Genomic DNA, 18,908 nt, shown 5'->3' on the forward strand with positions numbered 1-18,908 from the left:
TTTACCCTTCCCATCTGCACCAATTTCCACAACCCATGTATGTCATCCATTGCTCAATTATCTTTACTGGTTTGCCCATAGTTTATAAATATACCTTACAATACTGCTTTGAGGGTGCCTCTTGTTCAAAAGAATCAAAACATCTAATAAGAAAACTCGCGTTTTATTTCAATGAATGTCGTAATAAAAGCACTTTTTTCCCTCCTTGTCAATTTTGAAGGGCTGGCCTCAATTGAATATCGACCCGTGTTATATATCAAGTAATTTTCTAAAGGGGAAAGAAGATAAATACTTAGCCCCTTAATATTCTTTTAGTGTAATAATTATATTTGTTAAAAGAGTATTAATCAAGAGTAACAGGTAAAAATTAAGATCTATGTATTCGTAAGTTAGTAATTTTCTCATCTCTCGAAACTGCCAGGGGTTTGTTGGTTTTTTTTTTTGGCTAATTGTCTACATGGTATTGGCTCTCTGTGATCATATCTTCAACAGTTCAGTCATGGTCAAATACTACCGAGAAAAATAAATCACTTATTTGTAAATTTCTTCCCAAGGGAATTTTGTCGTTCGGTAGGATCATATCAAATTTTGTACTACCTGAGATGAGAAAATTACTCTTTGGCTAATTGATCTATATAATTGTTCGTAAATAAATGTAAATATTAAACCCGCATTTGTTATAAATGCTTTCATATATTTATAAAATGCAAAAACTTAAAATTAGTTGTAAATAAATTTAAATGTTAGACCTGACTTTTAATTGATGCCTTCGTAAATTTATGAAATACAAAAAATTCTTTTGAGTTTAAGATATCTTTTAAATCTCACTAAATTACACAATTTTTTTTTTCTCTAACTAAACAACTAAGGGATAGTGGGGAAGGGAGAATATAAAGTAAATTTTAAATTCGAAAGGATATATCTATATTTCAAGAAAAAAGAAACGGAAGGCTTTTAATAATTTCCCGTTTACTTTGTCTGCACGGTTGGTTGAATATAATAGGGGGCGTTTGATAGAGGGATTCGTTCCCTGATTCGAATCATGATTCGTGGTTCTCTATAGTATTTTCTCTCACAAAAAATATACGTAAATCGAAAATGGTTCGAATCACATGATTTGAATCTTCCAATCAAACGAACCTTAGTATCATGAATGAACGATTTTAACCCACAAGTATTGCATTTGCATGTATAGAAAGAAAGGGGAAAGGATAAATAAAAACTGCATTCAGAACCCTTTCTGTGTAAGCAAACACATGTTGATTAAAGAACCAAAAGAAGACGAAAACGCGTTGTAGGAAAGACAATCGTACAAGAATAAAACGGAACATTACAATAGTTAATCCTGTTTCTATATCTAACTAGTATTTGATATGTCAACTTTTTTGTATTAATGTAACGACCTAAAATTGCCACGTGAGATTAGTTTAAGTAGTTAGATGGGTGCGCGTGCATCTATCAAGACTCGAATTATAATGCTTTTATTTTTTATTAATAAAAAGAGTTATAGACTTCACACTGTATAAGAGCATGTTTAGTAAAGAAATTTAAATCTCGGTTCAAATGGTTTTATTACAGTGTTTTATCAAGAAATCTTGACAAATATATCTTAAAAATACACGGGTCTTAATTTTTAGTCCTTAATCTTGATTAGTATTATTTTTAGTCAAATAACTATATTAACAAAAATGTACTAATCAAAGTACTAAAGGGTAAAAATCCAGATCTATTCACTTTTAAAGATAAATTCAGCAATTTTCTTTGTTTTTTCTCCAAAAAATTTGAATTTTATTTCAAACTATCTGATTTGAAGCGGGCCCTAAAAAATGTCACTACATACTTTGCTAGGTTGATTTATCAGAAATAGTAGAAAATAGGCCAATATGAAAAGTTTAAGAAAGTATATAGGCAAACTTTTAGTTATAGAAATTAATAGGCCATAACTTGTCAAGTTATGGTTCATAACTAGATAAGTTATAGACAAACTTGTCAAGTTATGGTTCATAGCCAGACAAGTTATGGACAAAAACCGTGAATAATGGACAATAACTTGTCTGGTTATGTTATGGTTCATAACCAGACAAGTTATGGACGAAAACAGTAATTTGGCCTATTTATTAACTTATGTAAACTATTAGCCTATTAATTTTAATTCATCTTAAGTCTTGGCCTATTTTCTTATTTCTCCCGTGATTTATTTGTCAATGATTTACACCCTAGAGTATTGGTTTTTCTATAGGTACTAATTTCGGATTGTGCCTACGACACTTTGTACTTTCAAGTAAAAAAAAAAAAAAAAAACACATTGTCCAAACATAGAGAAAAAAAAAGATTGAAGTAATAATTTTATTCATATTCTGTTAACATTAGTAATTGGCATAATCTTTTTAATATTCTGTGAAGAAAAATGTTAACATAAAAATAGAGTGTTAAGTAAATGTTGACTCCACTAATTGATATTCGTGTTAATATTAGCATTTACATAATATTATTAGTCAATTATAAGAATATTAATGTACCAAACAGTTAAAATTATTGGGTTTATGTTTAAAAATGAATATTAAAATTCAATTAATATTATCATAATATCCCAACCAATAAATATATTAGCAAATGCACTTTAAATGTATTAACATATCTAATATTTGATACATATATTAATATAATATAAAGTAATATTAATGTAAAAGATCAAATATATTAGCATAAAATATTATTAATATATTAACAGTATTAGAATAAAAAGTTGAACAATTGTATTCAAATTCAAAAAGCTACGCAAACAAGGTTACAGAAAATAAAATGAAACAATAAAATAATATAATGGTAGGAAAAGAGGTTAAAGTACTCATTTCATTACTCTTCATTTTCACTTCTTTATACATTGAAGCATGAGGTGTAAGAAAAATACCTAATCTATGTGGAGAAATCTTGACCATTGTATTTAAAATAAAAAAAAAGAATTGATTTGTGGTGACCATTGGATTAGAGGTTGAAGAACAAAACTCATTTCACATCATTCTCTCTTCTTTATATAGCTATAGATATATATAGATGCCCATCTTATCATTTTCTTTCGTGCTTACACATGTACCATAAATCAACTTACGAAATTGAATGCTTTTTTTTTTTTGTTTTTTGTTTTTCCGTTTGTGCTACATGAGCTGTAATGAGTGATGTTATTACATTTTAGGAGAACATTTTAGCTATGCGGAAGTAGGAATAATGTATGACAGAACCAAAACACGTCATATTGGAATTCTCCAATACCATTGGGTAGAAAGGATAAAGTTACTTTTGAGGATTATGTGTTTATGTGTATTGCAACATTGCAATACATAATAGAATTGCAACACATAATATGAGAATTGCTGGCAGTGGCAAGAGAAGAAACCAAGGGGTCCCACCGCTACTGTAGTAGATAACAAAAACAGCAACCTAAATAGTGTGATTTGTATGAATCTGACAAAAATCTTGTAAACTTTTTTTTTTTTTTTTCCTTCTCTCTCACTCCCATTTTTTTTTTTAATTATAAAGGAGTGAGGCCTTCTTAAAAGGGAATTTTAACAGTTTTCATCCACTTGTGTTGGAACTCTTCGCTTTGTGCTTTGTGTATGCTCTCTCTCTCTCTCTCTCTCTCTCTCTCTCTTCCGTTGATATAAATTCCAGCCTAAACCCATAAAATTAGTAAGTGTCTCATTGATCAAAGTCTTACTCACCTAAATTAGTACTAAATGGTGCGGTTAATGGCAGTACTCATCACTGTGATATGTATTCTCTTCTCTGCTTTGTTTACCCCATGCTCTTCCTTGCATATTCCATTGCTGCAGTCTTCTTCTAAACATGGTATATATCATCTCTCTCTCTCTCTCTCTGCAGTGGCTCTTTCCATACAATGGTAATAATGAAATCGTATCCTAAATAATGCTTTTGTGTTCTTCATCAGCAGCAAAAAATGAACTAGTGCAGCCTTCTGATGTACCTACATTCTCAAGGAAGCTTAGAATCAATGAAGAAGTTAGCGTAAGAAAATCCTTACCAAAAGCGCAGAAGAATCTTCTCATGCATATACACCAAATCATAACAATGTTTTTCATCTGAAAACCAGGTTGTAGGGCGGGCAATTTCAGACTCCAAGTCTAACAAGAAGAAAGACGTCCTAGGTGATCATTATTCATGAAAACACACACACACACACACACACACACATATACAAACACACACATACATACATATATATATATATATATACTTGTGCTTAGCGTACGTCTATGTAACTATATATATTATATATTAACGACCTCAAGTATATATTTACACAACTTCTCTTTCTGCTTACAAAGTCTATTCCTTCTTCTAGTAGCTCTTCTTCCTCTTCTTCTTGTGATGATGCTTGATCTTTTTAGTGAAACCATATTGTAGATTACTTCCCCTATACTAGTCCAGTTGATAAATATATGTGTATATATAAAATCTTGCTCTATAGGTACCGATAGTACTCTTTGCATTATAGTACGATCTAAATACATGAATTAATAATATCTTGATACTTGATAGACATAGGACTAAGATGATCTAGAGTTTAAGTGCGTATAGATATAGATATAGATATATACAGTACTTCTCCACTTGTACGTAGTCTCCTTATATATACACACACACACACACACACATTATATATTCCAAACCCAACGTTAAGTTCCTATTTTGTTGTGTACTATTTTATCGTTTCTTTTACCTCTAATAAACGAAACATGATCAACTTTTGTAGGCGACAAGCACCAAAATAAGGAACAAAAAGTGGTAGCGGTAGTGCATGGAAGCAAAGGGACATGGCAAGAATGGTCGACGGCGGAGGGAACCGGCGACGAATCAAATTTCTTCACCATGGACTATTCGCGAGTCAGACGACGGCGTCCCATACACAACAAGTCCGTCCCGGTTCGTGATCGTACTCCATGAAACCTGCCTTTTGCATAATATATATTTTAAAGATATTATGATCCAAAAAGTACTACTTTTGGAATACACTACAGTTTTCAAGATTAAAAAGAAATGTTGTTGTACGTAATATTAGGAAAACGAGGAATGTGTCGAGCTAAAAATTAATTAATTAGCTCACTTTTGTGGCCGACATTTTGCTAAATTTGCTACTAACTTTGACTCTACCAAACGCCTTTACTATGTCGGCATTTCTCAAGAATTGTTATGTTCTCATGTTATGTGTAGTAGATTTGAACTTTGTTGTTGGTACTTAGTACTAGTCAAATGAGGTTACAGAGCCCAACATGTTTCGAAACTGGGGTCTCACAAGTAACGAACGAATATTATTGTTTTTGGTGGTGGAACCCAATTATATATTAATGTAATGTGATAATTGAGATTGTAGTAAACAAGATTTGTTTGTGTTGTACTAAAAGTGGGTGTGTTTCGTTTTGTCCGTAGACACGATGCTTGTATTGCTTGCCGTACGTGTTGCACATGTACCTTGTCAGCCAGGGCGTTTAATCGAGAAAAAAAAAAACTTTGATCCATTTGTGAGGTTTTTGAACTTTATAAACAAAAAATTTGCACAAAACTAGGGATGTGAAAAAAATAAAAGTTATAAAAAAAGTCAATTCATTTACTACTAAAAGCGGAGCCATATCATCAATTATCAGTTCAACCTACTTAATTATTATGTGCGCCTAAAGGTCTCATATAACCTAATAACTTTAAATATTTAGTTGTGAACGCTTTTTTTCTATTATACTTTTAGTTTAGCGATAAATTCACACCCTTAGTTATGAGACAGATTTGCTTCTAAAGATTATTTTCTAAGACAAACAAATTATAAAATAATCTTGCTAAAAAAGTAGGTTTACCAAACTCCAATAATCATCTTACTGAAATTCTCCCAGAATCACTTTTATGGCCTACAAAAAATCAATCCCAAATTGTTATATATGCTAGGTGTCAAGATTGGTAGATGAGTAAAACCGTCAACGTAAAACATACAAGTTGGTAGAAATGTGTAAGTGATTTTCCATCTCTAGTATTGGTTATTAGTAGTCCTCTAACATATATTTCAATTGGGTACAGCCAGACTGCAGCCATCGGTGGCATAATTAGATCAATAGATATATAATTAACTAGATATGTATGCCTTTTAATGTTAATGGTGATATTTGCAATTCCCATCATGCAAATATATAGATATATATATAAATATATATATGTGTGTGTGTGTGTGTGTGTGTGTGTGTGTGTGTGTGTGTATCATAGTCACGTCTTGGTTGGTAATTGGGTGGAGGTCTTCTCGTGTGACCTAAATTGCATGATGGTAATGGAATATTACAGTAGTAATGCTATGTAAAGTACATGTCAGCATTCACATTAATCGAGTACAGCTCACCACTAATCTAATGTTTAAGACACTAATTAATGTAGAAAGGAGCATTTTCAATATGTGATTATAGGTACGATCATTCCCCTAAGGAAATTATGCCATATAATTAAAGTTTAGATTAAGTTTGCCGACTGAAATAATCTGACCAAATTCTCTATTCTCTCTTAACAAGATTAAGTTAACATATAATCTAACCATACTCAATAGTCAACATTCTTAATCATCATCAAGTATCAATTATTTTTAGCACATAATTAAGTAGAATAATCTAAAACTTGGCTATTTGATGATCCAACATATTGTACCCGCTATTTGCCACTGATTAAATTGATTGGAATACATCAGAGCGATAGTTAAACATCACTACTTTTATCATTATAAATTTTTTTTTTCTAATTAACTGGCTTGACATGGATACTATAACATGTTCGTGGGCATGAAATTTTGTTTTCATTTTCCCCAGAAGTTATTGGACGTAGAGTTTTGAAGTTCGCAATCAATCCGTTGTCTTCCACGTAGTAGTGAAAGCATATACCATGCATGTTTATTAATCGGATTAGCAGCAGCACCATAAACGATGTGATTTGCTTAAAAGCCAATAAATAATTGTTTGTTCGGGCGAAACTTTAATTTTGCATGAAATTTGTCGATATAGATATATAATAGAAGAAAGTAAAAGATTACACAGAAATAATTTATAAGAAGAAATTTAAAATGTAACTAATTTTTGAAACATTTTAAGAATAGCGTGATTTCGCAGTAGCTTTGTATATATAATAGTGATTTTTAAATTTTATATACTACATCAAATCATATAACAATTATTAATGATTCTATTTGTTTCTATTTGTACGAGATGACTAGCTAATAAGATTATGTTTTATATATATTTAAAATTTGTTTGGTAGAAATTTCTCATGATGATTGAAGTTCTGAAGGACGCCAACTTGGTTTTTAAGGATAAATTTTTCTCTCCAATTTTATTTAGCTTTTGCGACTCAGTCCCCGCAATGTAAACACGCACTGTTATTATTATTTTTTTTCGATTTTTATAAATTTCAATTTAAATATCTTCTTCATTTAAATTTTTTTTTTTTAAATCTTTCTATATGTGGTGCTTATCGCTGTATCGCCCCATAAATTTTAATTTTTTTTTAAAAAAGATAAATTTTCAAAATTTTTTTAGACGACTATAAATTTTATATTTTAACACTCAGCAATATAATGAAAAAGGTTGAAAAATGTCTTTTTGTATCATTTTTTTTATACTCAATTTCGGACAGTGAATCAGGTTGAAGTTTTCTCCAACAACAAAATTTTGAGATTTTTTTTTTCCAACTCAAGTCCTCTTAGCTTTTCATTCCTGTGAAAAGGCTCCTATTTGCTATTGATTGAAGAAAGTTTTGATTAAGAATATTCTTGATGGGAGAAAAACCAAGCCACCAACTTCAGAACTTGATACATATCTATTTCTTATAAAGATTTTCAAAACTTTTACACGCGTTGAGAATGTCATATTTTGAAGCTTAACTAAGGGTACAATGTGACAAAAACTATAATACAGGGTAAGTTTTTAAATTTGGTTCTATCTAGATCTTAGATGAAATTGAATGGAGTGGCCGGTGGTTAACACTTTCCAAACATGAGAAAAAAAAATAATATATGTTAAAATTTAGAGACACATAGCAATAAATTATAATTAATACATAGGTTCAGAAGGAATATATATATATATATATATATATATATATCCGAAGTTTTCTTTGATAGCTAGGTATCATAAAATTTTAGTAAATTAATATTCTTTTCCTGCTTACATACTACAGAAGTCCCCTAAAAGCTAATAGTCTCAGCGTTTGTCATTTTCATCCACCTCAAGGTAATGCCATTCATGGGTTATTTTCATTTCTTAAATAGTTCTCGATGTCATTGTCGTGTATGCGTTTATGATTTTAAGTTCGCTGTCATTTTAAGGGATTTGCCGTTTTTCTAAATGATGTCGTTCTTACGTTATCGTCGTTTCTTAGATAGTTGCCAAGTCGCTGTGGATGTTGCTGTCGTTTTTACTTATTGCTATTTCCCTGTTATTGTGGTTTGATGTTATTATCATTGCTTTTCTGTGCTTGTCACTTTTAGTTATTGCCCTTCATTATTTGATGCCATTTTTATTGTCGTTTTTTGAGTTATTATAGTTTCTTATTCCGATGCTTCATTTCTATTTTTTTTTTTACATGGCTGTTGCTTATCCAGTGCATGTCATTCCACGTTATTATCGTTTCTCGTGGTGGTTGTCTTTCAGCTCATATGGTTTTAGTGTTACCGCCGTTTCTTCTTTTGAATTTTCCATTTCTTGTCGTTCGTTTTCAGTTTTTCTCGTTTCATTATAGTTTTTCGTGTTTTGTTTTCGATGTCGTCCCCTTCTATTGTCAATTGTGATTTTCTTATTGGTGTCGTTTTTAGATTACATCTTGTTTGCTCTAATTGTCGTTTCTTATTTTGATGCCTTTTTAGCTTTTTAGTCGAAACAAAACGCAAAACGGCGCATTAAAATTCCTCGTGGCCCACACAATCTCAATGGGTATTGAAATTTTCATAAAAGAAATATATATAATTATATATAGAGAGCGAAACACGTTTTTTGATAATATTAAAATAATACATTAACATTTTTCAAAATATATTTTTAATATTTTAAATTTGGGTTTTAAGACATGCAATCTAAACTATCCATTAATTACATAGAAATTAATATTTTTTTTTTTAAAATCTAAAATATTTTAAAGAAAGCAACGAGATAAAAAATTTCATAATTTTTTTTAAGATTTATTAATTTTTGGCTAAGTAAATGAAAGGGTATTAAGGTTATTTACGTTTTAAAAATCAATTTCAAAGTATTAAGAATATATTTTTAAGAAATGTTGAGATACTAATTTAATATTATAAAAAAACATATCGCATAAAGAGTATGTTTAAATATAACAAGTATTAAAATGATTTTATCCCATATCATTTAATAGTGATTTTGGCAATTTAGGTAGGTAAAACGCTGTCCTATTTAAACAACTTCCTGTTAAGACCAAGGTACACAAGCATAAATATATGTTTAGTAGTGATTCTTAGAGCCTAAAATCAATTTTTTAATTATTCACAGCTGAAATTTATATTTAGTAAAAATCATAAAAAATAATTCTTAAAGAATTTTTGAAGAATTTATAGTCAAAATCAGAAACAGTTTAAAAATAATTTTAACTTTTAAATTTTACGATAATCACATTAAAATATAATTAATAAAATTTTTATAATACCTATAATACCTATAAAATCAATATTTATATAATTAAAATTTATTAAATATTCAATTACTTTTTATAACAGTTATTTTTTTCTCACAATAATAACAATTTTTTCTAAAATATACAATTACCAAACTGCCCTAATTCTCATATTCTCGAGCAAAAATAGTAACAGCCAAGCCAATCACCACCAACACCAAATCCAGAATTAGACAAAAAGTAAAACGAGCAACCGAGAAAGAAAGAAACAAAATCAAGAACAAGAATGGAGGATTTATGGAAGCGAGCGAAGAATTTCGCCGAGGAAGCGGCGAAGAAATCTCAGACCCTGAGGAACTCCTCCGTCAACATCTCCGACCTCGTCTCCGAGACCGCCCAGAGATCCAGGGAATTGGCCGCCGAGGCCTCCAAGAAGGCCGATCTCCTCAAGACGGCGGCGCTCAAGCAGGCCGATCAGATCAAGTCCTCCCTCTCATCCTCCGACATCATCGCCATTCCCCCTCAGCTCTCTCAGCTCTCCCTCGCCGCCACATTTCCGTCTTCCTCCGCGGCGGAGGCCTCGCCGTCGCCGTCGGACCTGCTCAAGTTCGGGATCACCGACGATCTCACCGACTTTGTCAAGGGACTCACTTCCACCACTTTCCAGAGCTTTCCTTTCCAAGGTCAGGTGATCGATTCGGTTCGCATTGCAATGCCGATCTGATTTTTCTTTTTTTTTTCTTTTTTAATTTTCAATTCTTTTGATGACACTGTAATTTCGCTGTTTTAGATGAACCGGAGAAGTCTGAACCGGATGCGCCGACGACGGCGTCGAATGTGAGGAAAGATCTGACGGAATGGCAGGAGAAACACGCTACTCTGGTCCTCACTACTGTTAAGGTCAATTTTCCCTCTTCTTCACTCTGCTACTCTTAAACTAGTCCAAATATAGTTTGATTCTTGTTTCTATCTTTATTTTGTTCTTCTTCTTCTTCTTTGTTTTCAATGGAAGATTTATTGCTTTTTGTTTTTGGTAGTTCGAATTTCTTGGAATGTACTCTTCTTGGATGATTCTTTACTTACAAAATAATTTTTGATCTCATCTTTTGAACCCCTTTATTGGATCTCATTGCTCGTCAAAGAAAATATGCCTTGAGTTGTTAATAATTTTATTATCTACTCATTTGTTTTCTTGGTTTGATCTTCGATTACGTAGAATAAAAAATTGCTAGTTCATTTTCTTTTTTAATATGCGATTGACTTCTGAATTCGATTTTCTAGTCCATGTTATATCGATTTAAAGCTTAAACGTGGATCGTGTGCACAACTAGTTTCTTTAACTTTGCAACTGGCTTTAGAATCTGAAGGCATTGCTCTTAAAAGACAAGTTGTTTCTGAAAATAATGAAGTATTTCCATAATTTGGCCAAAATGTGTGGCAGAGAGCTTTATCCATTAGGCGAAATGTGTTAAAAATTGTCAAGGATATAATTTGTGAAGGAATACCCTAGGGCATCAGTGTTTGTCACGGTTTAATTTTGTAGCAACAGGAAAGCTTATTCTAATTCTACAAAAAAAAAGAATGTAGTAACAGAGATATATTGTTTTATCTAAATTTTTATGTTTTACTTTTTTGTACTTAATCAGATGCTTCTGTTTTGCTTAAAAGAATGAGTTACTAATGTTCAACTAATTAGTAATTACTCTTTTGCAGCAAATTTCAAAGTTAAGATATGAATTGTGCCCACGTGTTATGAAAGAAAGGAGGTTCTGGAAGATATATTTCACTCTTGTTAACAGCTATGTTGCCCCGTAAGTAGTGGTTCACATCGGCAATTATATTAGCTTATGCAATTATGATCTAGCCCTGTTGAGATCTCATCGTCCAATTACACTAATGCCGTGTTATTGCTGGTTCAAGGCTGAACTATAATCTGAATCTATTGAACAATTTGCCAAGCTGGCTAAACAAATTTATAACACATTTGGAGACCTTCTTTGTTTGTCAATAGTTGTAAATAGATATGTAAAGGAATAGTCTAATAGACAAGACTATTAGATTTGGTATTCAGATGACGAGATAATGTCTATTTAATCGAAGTTTCTTGTTTATTTCAAACTTTGCCTCAATGTGTAGTCTCACTTAAATGGTTATGAATTACAATCAGATATGAGAAGCAATACATGGAGGAGGTTAAGCACAGAGAAGTGGAGCAAAAGAAAGACGATAACATGAATCAAACATCTGCAGTTGACAGAACTGACAAAGAAGAAGAAAAGGACAAGAACCTGAAGAATAAAACATCCAAGTCATCATCAGCTGAGCAGGACTTGGATACTTTCCTATTGGGAGATCTTGAAGACAGTGATGGGGGGCCTGGTATGAAGCTGATCCTTACGTGTTAATAATTGTGTCAAAGTTCCAAAATCCCTTGCCATTGTCATCGTAGTGTGAGAACATCAATTGGCAATGAACATTGTCACAATATGCCAACAGGCATATCTTATTGCCATCATCCAACTGGGTTTTGTTCATTCTTTCATTTCTCTTTTAATTCGTGGGTGTTGATTACAATACATTGTCTTCCAGATGATGGTGAAGAGAGCTTCGATGATGATTTCGACAAGATTGACAATTCAGTAAGTTAATCTTGTGATTAAACTTTTCCGCTAACATATATAACATATGATATATGATTTCTTTTAGCATCTTCAAGTTTAAAATCTTACCTTAAAACATTTCGTCCCAATTGTGTCACATTAACATGTATGCTTCCGCCTTATTCTACCAAGCTGCTCCTGCCAAATTTTTTCAGCAACTTAACAAACAAAATATGTTTGATAACTCTTTTTCGCTTTTCTACACACAATTATAGGATGTTGAAGATGAGAAGAATACGAAGAAATGAGAGCTGCTGTAGAGAGATTCTGTAGTAAAAGCAAAACTTATGTGGAAAGACCAAATGAAGTCCAGCAGTTGTTGATATCACACATCACAAGTTGAATTTGCTGTTTTGTCTTGTTTCAAATTTTGGCTACTTGGTACACGAAGTAGATGTCTTTTGAGCTTATTCGTTCATTTATATTTGCTATAAGCAAACAGGTTATAACCCCTGTTTGTCATAATCTTCAACCATATTCAAAACCAATTAGCTTGTCCTGTACAGCCTATTTAATTCCTTCGAAGAAAATATAGTTGTTTCACAATGTGACCTTTCTTAATTGTTGTGTCCATACTTTTTTTCTTGAAGTATATCTTTGTAGATTCCTTTTCGTTTTTCCTGAAAATAGAAAATCAATTTACAAGTCATTATACTACAGTCATGTCGAGCTTGGGCTACATTTTGTGTGTGTATGTGTGTGTGTGTGTGGATTGACCTTTTCATTAGGTATTTCTTTTCTTTAAAATACACGAAAACGTGAGTCTGCAATTTTTGACGTTTTAATTATGTTGAGTAAAAAAATTGTGATAAAAATATAAAGTGAGCTATAGACTAACAAACAAAATAACAAATAAAAAAAACCATGGCACTTTCGTTATCTTAATTAAGGTATCATTATGACAAAACTGGGGAAGTACCCTTCGAGACAAATACCGAGAGAGAGGAAGATACTTGGCTGCTCTGAAGATTAAGAGAGGAGGAATATATTGGCTTCGTTCACTTTGTAGATTTGAGATTCGAGCTGAGATGTTACATTTTCTGAGAGTTTTTCACTGTAACAGAAAAAGTTAAATATGATATTTTTTGAGAATTTTTTACTGTAAAAACCTAAAATTAAAAACTCGAATCGGTGAAATGAATGAGGCCTTGTGTTTTTGGTTGAGAGGGAGTCAAATACCTTAGGTTTTGTTGGTGTGACGCTGTGAAGATTGAGAAGAAGATTGAGAAAACTCTTGCAATATTAATTGGATATGCGCATAAATGGTCAAAAGGAAAGGAAAGGCGCAGGTATGGTGCTGAGAAAGATAGAAGGAAGATACTTTTGAAACGAAAATAAAAATAAATTAAATAATTGATTATAGTCTATAGACAATCAATTAAGGCTAAAAAAGAAAGTAAATATGTAGAATATTATGAGAAAAACAACCAGATTACATAGAATAAAAATTAACCATATATAGAACATACCCGAATGTAACCAATAAGAGTATATCCGGTAATATATATGTCTTAATCGATATTTTTGTAATATTGTATAATAATCGATATTTTTATAATTAGGACTTCAATAAAAGACATTTTATGTAATTAATTCTAACTAATTTCAATCAGGGTTCATTGGTAAATCAAATAATAAACCGGTTTATCAATGTAGTACTATTAAAAATTGCCATTTACCTTGCTAACAAAAAAAAAAAAAAGCCATTTACCTTTAAAAAAAAAAGTTCGGCCGTTAATTTAAAAGGGGCAGCCAAAATCGGCTATCCACCTAATTTTCCCAATTCCCGTGTTATTTATTCATGGAATACGAGAGTGAAAGCCTGATGAAATTTTGCCTAGTGTGGTTTAATATGTTTCGTTGTTCCTTAATTTGGTGGATATGGTAGTGTAAGTTTTTGGGATTAGCCGTTTGTTGTTACAAACTTGATCAGGTTGTACTATATAGACATTCCTGAAGGAAAGGAACAACCAGTTTTTTACAGGAGATCAGTAGATGAAGAAAGTAATTGGATCAAGACTGCTCTCGGCTATTTGAACCGGGAAGTCGGAAGAGGAAATTTTGCTCGACTGGAACGAAATTGAGGAGCAATATGGTGCAAGCTTTTTTCTATCTTCCTCACGAGATAAGGCCTAAGACCAAAATTTTCTTGCATACAAAGTTGATACTACGGGTAGTGAACGTTTCATGCTTCAAGTTATTGACCTCAGAACTGGATGTATTATTCCACAATTACTAGTTCGTGGCGTTTTTAGTTCGGAATGGGCTCACGATAGTTGTACATTATTCTATACTCAATCAGATGACAAGAAACAACCTTTTAGGTAATCATTGTGATACGACCCAGCCCATTTCCTTGACTCCACCAGAAGAGGGCCCTGAAACGGTTGAGACAGAGGAGGTGGGCCAGCCCAAGATAAAGAAACAGCGTCCAACACGAATTCGAAGGCCTCCAGCGTGGTTAGGGGATTATGTCGTCTGAAAGGGAAGAGTGTCGTTTGTGCGTGGTTAGGGGCGTTAGTCCTCGGGAGTGATGGAAGATCCTCCATCTTTTCTGTTTTCTCTTAGTATCAAATTGCTGTAATCAATTTCTGTTTTACGGGTAGTCTCGCCTCTTGCTCTGGGTTTATCGAGGAGAGGTATATGATATTGATTTTGGAACACCGTTCCGGTATGAATGAACTAGAAGAATTTTCTCATCTCCGATTCTCTTCCACTGTTCTCTTCCCATCTTCTTCTTCTTCTTCTTCTTTCGGTTACCTGTTGTTTTGGGAGCTGGCACTCGCTCGAAGAGTGTAGAATTGTGACTGACCGTGTTAATTGCAGGTTGGGCGTATCACATTGTTACTCACATTTGTTTTTTGTTTTTTTTTTTCCATGTGGATGAATATACTCTCTCAATTATTTATTTTTCACCAGGGTTCTATACTCCAAATTAGATTCAGATAATATGGACAGCATCCCTGTATTTACGGAAAGTGATTCCAGATCTTACATTGACATGACGAGCACAAAAGACCGCAAGTTCATAATTGTGAAATCAATCTCGAGGACTTCATGTTCAACAGAGGAAGTAAAGCAACTAACTGTTTGACCTTTTAAGATGGCAATCGCAGTAAAGAATTCTCTTTTGACATTTTACAGCTGAAATCAGGTTTATGTAATCGAAGCTGCAAAACCGTCAGGCGGTTTGAGAAAAATAGGTGAGCGTGTTTCTGGCGTGCGTTATTTTCCGGAGCATCCCAATGGTGTGTTGGTTATTTTCACAAATGCTCCTTTGCACGGAAATAAAGAGCGGTCCGGTGATAGTTATTATCTAGCTAAATGTCCTGTTGAAGATGTACAGTCAATTAATTGGCAGGTTAGTTTCTTACTTAATTGTGAGATGGATGTTTCCCGCTTAATATTTTCATTGGTGAATGACTTTAACATAGTTGCTAATCCTTTTTTTTTTTCTGATTCTTGATACTCTGTAGAGTACATCCTTCCACGTGAAGACTTTAGGATACAAGATATGGACATATATGATTAGACAAGCTAAAGCTTCTTATTTATTGAAGATAGTTACCAAGCAATAATTTAAATATTTAGATATTAGTAAATAGTCTGATTTTTGTATTTGGCCAACCATACCCTGAATCATCAATAATGAGATTTAAATTTCAGGTCTATTGTTCTATTTTAAATTACCAAGAATTGTTGCTTGGTTGCCTCTTAGATTCAGTTACTTGTTATGGAATGTGCAGGTGTCGGATGCGATTGCCAGTTATGACATGTTAATAGAAGTATTCTCAACCGAACAGCAAGAGGAAGCGAGGAGTTTTTCTTGTGAACAAGATGCAAAACAACTTTCTGACTCAGACGATGATTTGGAACAAGATGAGGAAGAAAATGCATATTGTCGTGAAACAAAGGAAGTTATTTCCCATGATGGTACCAGAGTTCCCTTGACTATTTTGTACTCCCGAACAGCCGGGCAGAAGGGTCAGTCCCGGTCTTTTGGAAGGATATGGAGCATGTGGCGAAGTTTTACATAGAAGCTTGCATACAAAACACCAGAGCTTACTTGATCGGGGTTGGGTGGTGGCATTTGCTGACATCAGGTAGTTTTTATGATTTTTAGTCTCAACAGAATGATAATATATTTCCAACTCGGAATGTGATGTATTTCCAAATATATAGTTAGGATAGCATGTTTGTTAGATAAGAACAAAGTTACTACCCGGTAACAAGTCGTGTGGTTGGGATGTTGGTCTCTCGCCCGCAGAGCGCCTGGTTTGCACTTAGTCATACAATAGGGGCTGAGTGTATAAACGCGTGTGACGTTCTTTCCCAGGCGTAAAGGAAAAAGTGAGCTACTTTGTTCATATGATTACAATCAAAATATAATAATAAAACTCCATTTTCTTTTTTGGTTTCCACAGCAACATCTGAATGTTTATGCAATACTTTGAAAAGGGAAGAAAAGAGGGTTGGATATAATCATTATTTACTGCCAAGATCAATATAGATTATGCATATGACTGATGGCTGCTTTCTCATACGAAACAAAATGTGCGTGGTGTTGCCTCTGAGACGTTATATTTCTAACTTATTCAACTTGGTTTACATGGACAGAGGTGGTTGTATTAGCGAGGATAGTTCATGGCATAAATCTGGGTGCGGGTTGTATAAACAAAACTCAATAGATGATTTTGTCTCATGTGCAAACTACCTGATTCGTGAGAACTTTTTACATAGACATCAGCTCAGTTGGATTGGATATAGTGCAGGAGCTATTCTTTTGGGAGCAGCTATGAACATGTTGCCAGATCTGTTTCATGCTGCGATTTTGAGGTTAATCTCTTTCTCGAAAGTAAAAACATCTACTATCTGATTTAGTGAAATCCTGATGTTTGGTAAAGTTTTTACCAGGTTCCATTTCTTGATGTACGCAACACTTTGTTGGATGATACTTTGTCTCACTCAACTTCGAAGTCTACTGAAGAATTTGGAGATCCTCAAATAAAGTCGCAGTTCGAGTTTACCCGAAGCTACTCGCCTTATGGTAATATCTCTGAAGGAAGTTGTTACCCTTCTATGCTTGTCACAGCATCTCTAAATGACTCGAGGCAAATTCCTTCCCAGTGCTTGCTCTCACTCTTGTAATTGCAAGCAAGGAAAAATGCTTCTAGATATTTTGTTCTTTACTAGCTTATTCCCAATGTTGATTCACTGTGAGATTTCAAGAACTTGCAGTCAAATTATTCACTCATATTATCTCGTTGTTTCTCAGGGTTGGTATTTGGGAAGCTGCAAAATGGGTAGCCAAAGTTCGGGAGAGTAGATGTCATGCATGTTCTGGTCCAGTTATTCTGAAGACCAGTATGATTGGAGGACATTCTGGGGAAAAATGGCCGCTATGAACACTGCGAGGAAACTGCTTATGACTACGCGTTTCTGTTAAAAGCAATGGGAATGTTGAATGATAACGAATAAGCCTTTCTGATTTTGGATAGTCATTCTTTGAACAAAATTAGTTGTGCTTTTTTGCTGATTGTGCCAGATAAGAGTGAAGTTTTCCTCTTGTAATTACTGGTGGGTAAAGGATAAGTACTGCTCTAGAGGGATCATAATTATTTGTTAAATAACAATTCAACCGCACTATTAGTTACTGAAAGAAGTATGATGATGATTATAATTGTCTCCACTTAGCGAATGCTAAAAAATGTAACATTATGAGTGCGTTTAAAACTCGTTCTAAAATGATTTTATTTTTTTATATGAAAATGGAAATAAAATTATTTTCAATCTCAGACAAAAATCATTTTTAAAAATGTGTTTGATAGTTTAATCAAAAGATTATTTTCAGAATAAAAAAAAAGCAATTAATGTCTCCTCTCTCAGAAAACGAAAATAAAAAATGAAAAACAACTAAAAATCATTTTTTATTTCTCTTCCATTTTACACTAAATTAAAAAATTATTTTTATTTTCGTCTTTTTATCTTTAATTATGTCAAACGTCGTTTCTCTCTCATTTTTATTTTTTTATTCTAAAAAAATATGAAAAACAAAAACAAAACTAACTTCAAACACGGCATATATATTCTCTCTATTCATCCTTACATGCAAAGCACGTGGTTCCACTAGTATGCTAAATGCGAGATGGGAATCCTCTTCCTCTACTTGGTGTTCACAATGATCATTCAATTTAAGACTCAGAGTCGGGGAATTGAAAAAAATTATATTACTGTTTTAAATTGAGAACATGCATTTTTATCATCAATTTAACACATGTCAATCATCACTAAAATGGTTATCTCAACAATTTTGCAAATTAAGGGGGTAAATTGTTAATAGAAGTTCAGGAGGAAGTTGATAAAACCAACAAATTTAGGGGAATAAATGTGTAAAAGACCCAACTTTGGTTACTTATGAACTCCACCAATCCTAAGCAGTACAATCCCTACTTTTTAGATTAAAAAAGTTGTATTTTGAGATGTTAGAATTTTTTATTGTACATACATTTTCGTCATTAATTTAACGCCGCATCATTGAAATGAGAGACACTATAACAAATTTCAGAATTAGAAGCTCAGGGGCAAGTT

General features: G+C 32.8%; 1 protein-coding gene and 1 pseudogene across 1 annotated transcript; both read left to right on the forward strand.

The window, feature by feature from the left end:
• The first annotated feature begins 9,898 nt into the window (after positions 1-9,898).
• Positions 9,899-12,840, forward strand: LOC21409138. The gene is made up of 6 exons (XM_024162539.1): positions 9,899-10,343; positions 10,451-10,560; positions 11,374-11,471; positions 11,828-12,039; positions 12,250-12,299; positions 12,536-12,840. Exons 1-6 carry the CDS (start codon positions 9,947-9,949, stop codon positions 12,566-12,568), a joined length of 900 nt encoding a protein of 299 aa, XP_024018307.1. The 5' UTR covers positions 9,899-9,946; the 3' UTR covers positions 12,569-12,840.
• Positions 12,841-13,582: 742 nt separating this feature from the next.
• On the forward strand, positions 13,583-17,953 carry LOC112090263 (annotated as a pseudogene).
• Positions 17,954-18,908: the final 955 nt, after the last annotated feature.

The sequence above is a fragment of the Morus notabilis genome, unplaced genomic scaffold (assembly GCF_000414095.1).
Source record: "Morus notabilis unplaced genomic scaffold, ASM41409v2 Scaffold73, whole genome shotgun sequence".
Taxonomy (NCBI): Eukaryota; Viridiplantae; Streptophyta; class Magnoliopsida; order Rosales; family Moraceae; genus Morus; species Morus notabilis.

What these genes read in the sequence shown, in the direction of transcription:
- LOC21409138 (XM_024162539.1), top strand. Translation starts at nt 9,947, where the DNA reads ATGGAGGATTTATGGAAGCGAGCGAAGAATTTCGCCGAGGAAGCGGCG. An exon ending in TGGTCCTCACTACTGTTAAG is followed by an intron (nt 10,561 to 11,373) that starts GTCAATTTTCCC and finishes ACTCTTTTGCAG; the next exon opens with CAAATTTCAAAGTTAAGATA. An exon ending in GTTAACAGCTATGTTGCCCC is followed by an intron (nt 11,472 to 11,827) that starts GTAAGTAGTGGT and finishes AATTACAATCAG; the next exon opens with ATATGAGAAGCAATACATGG.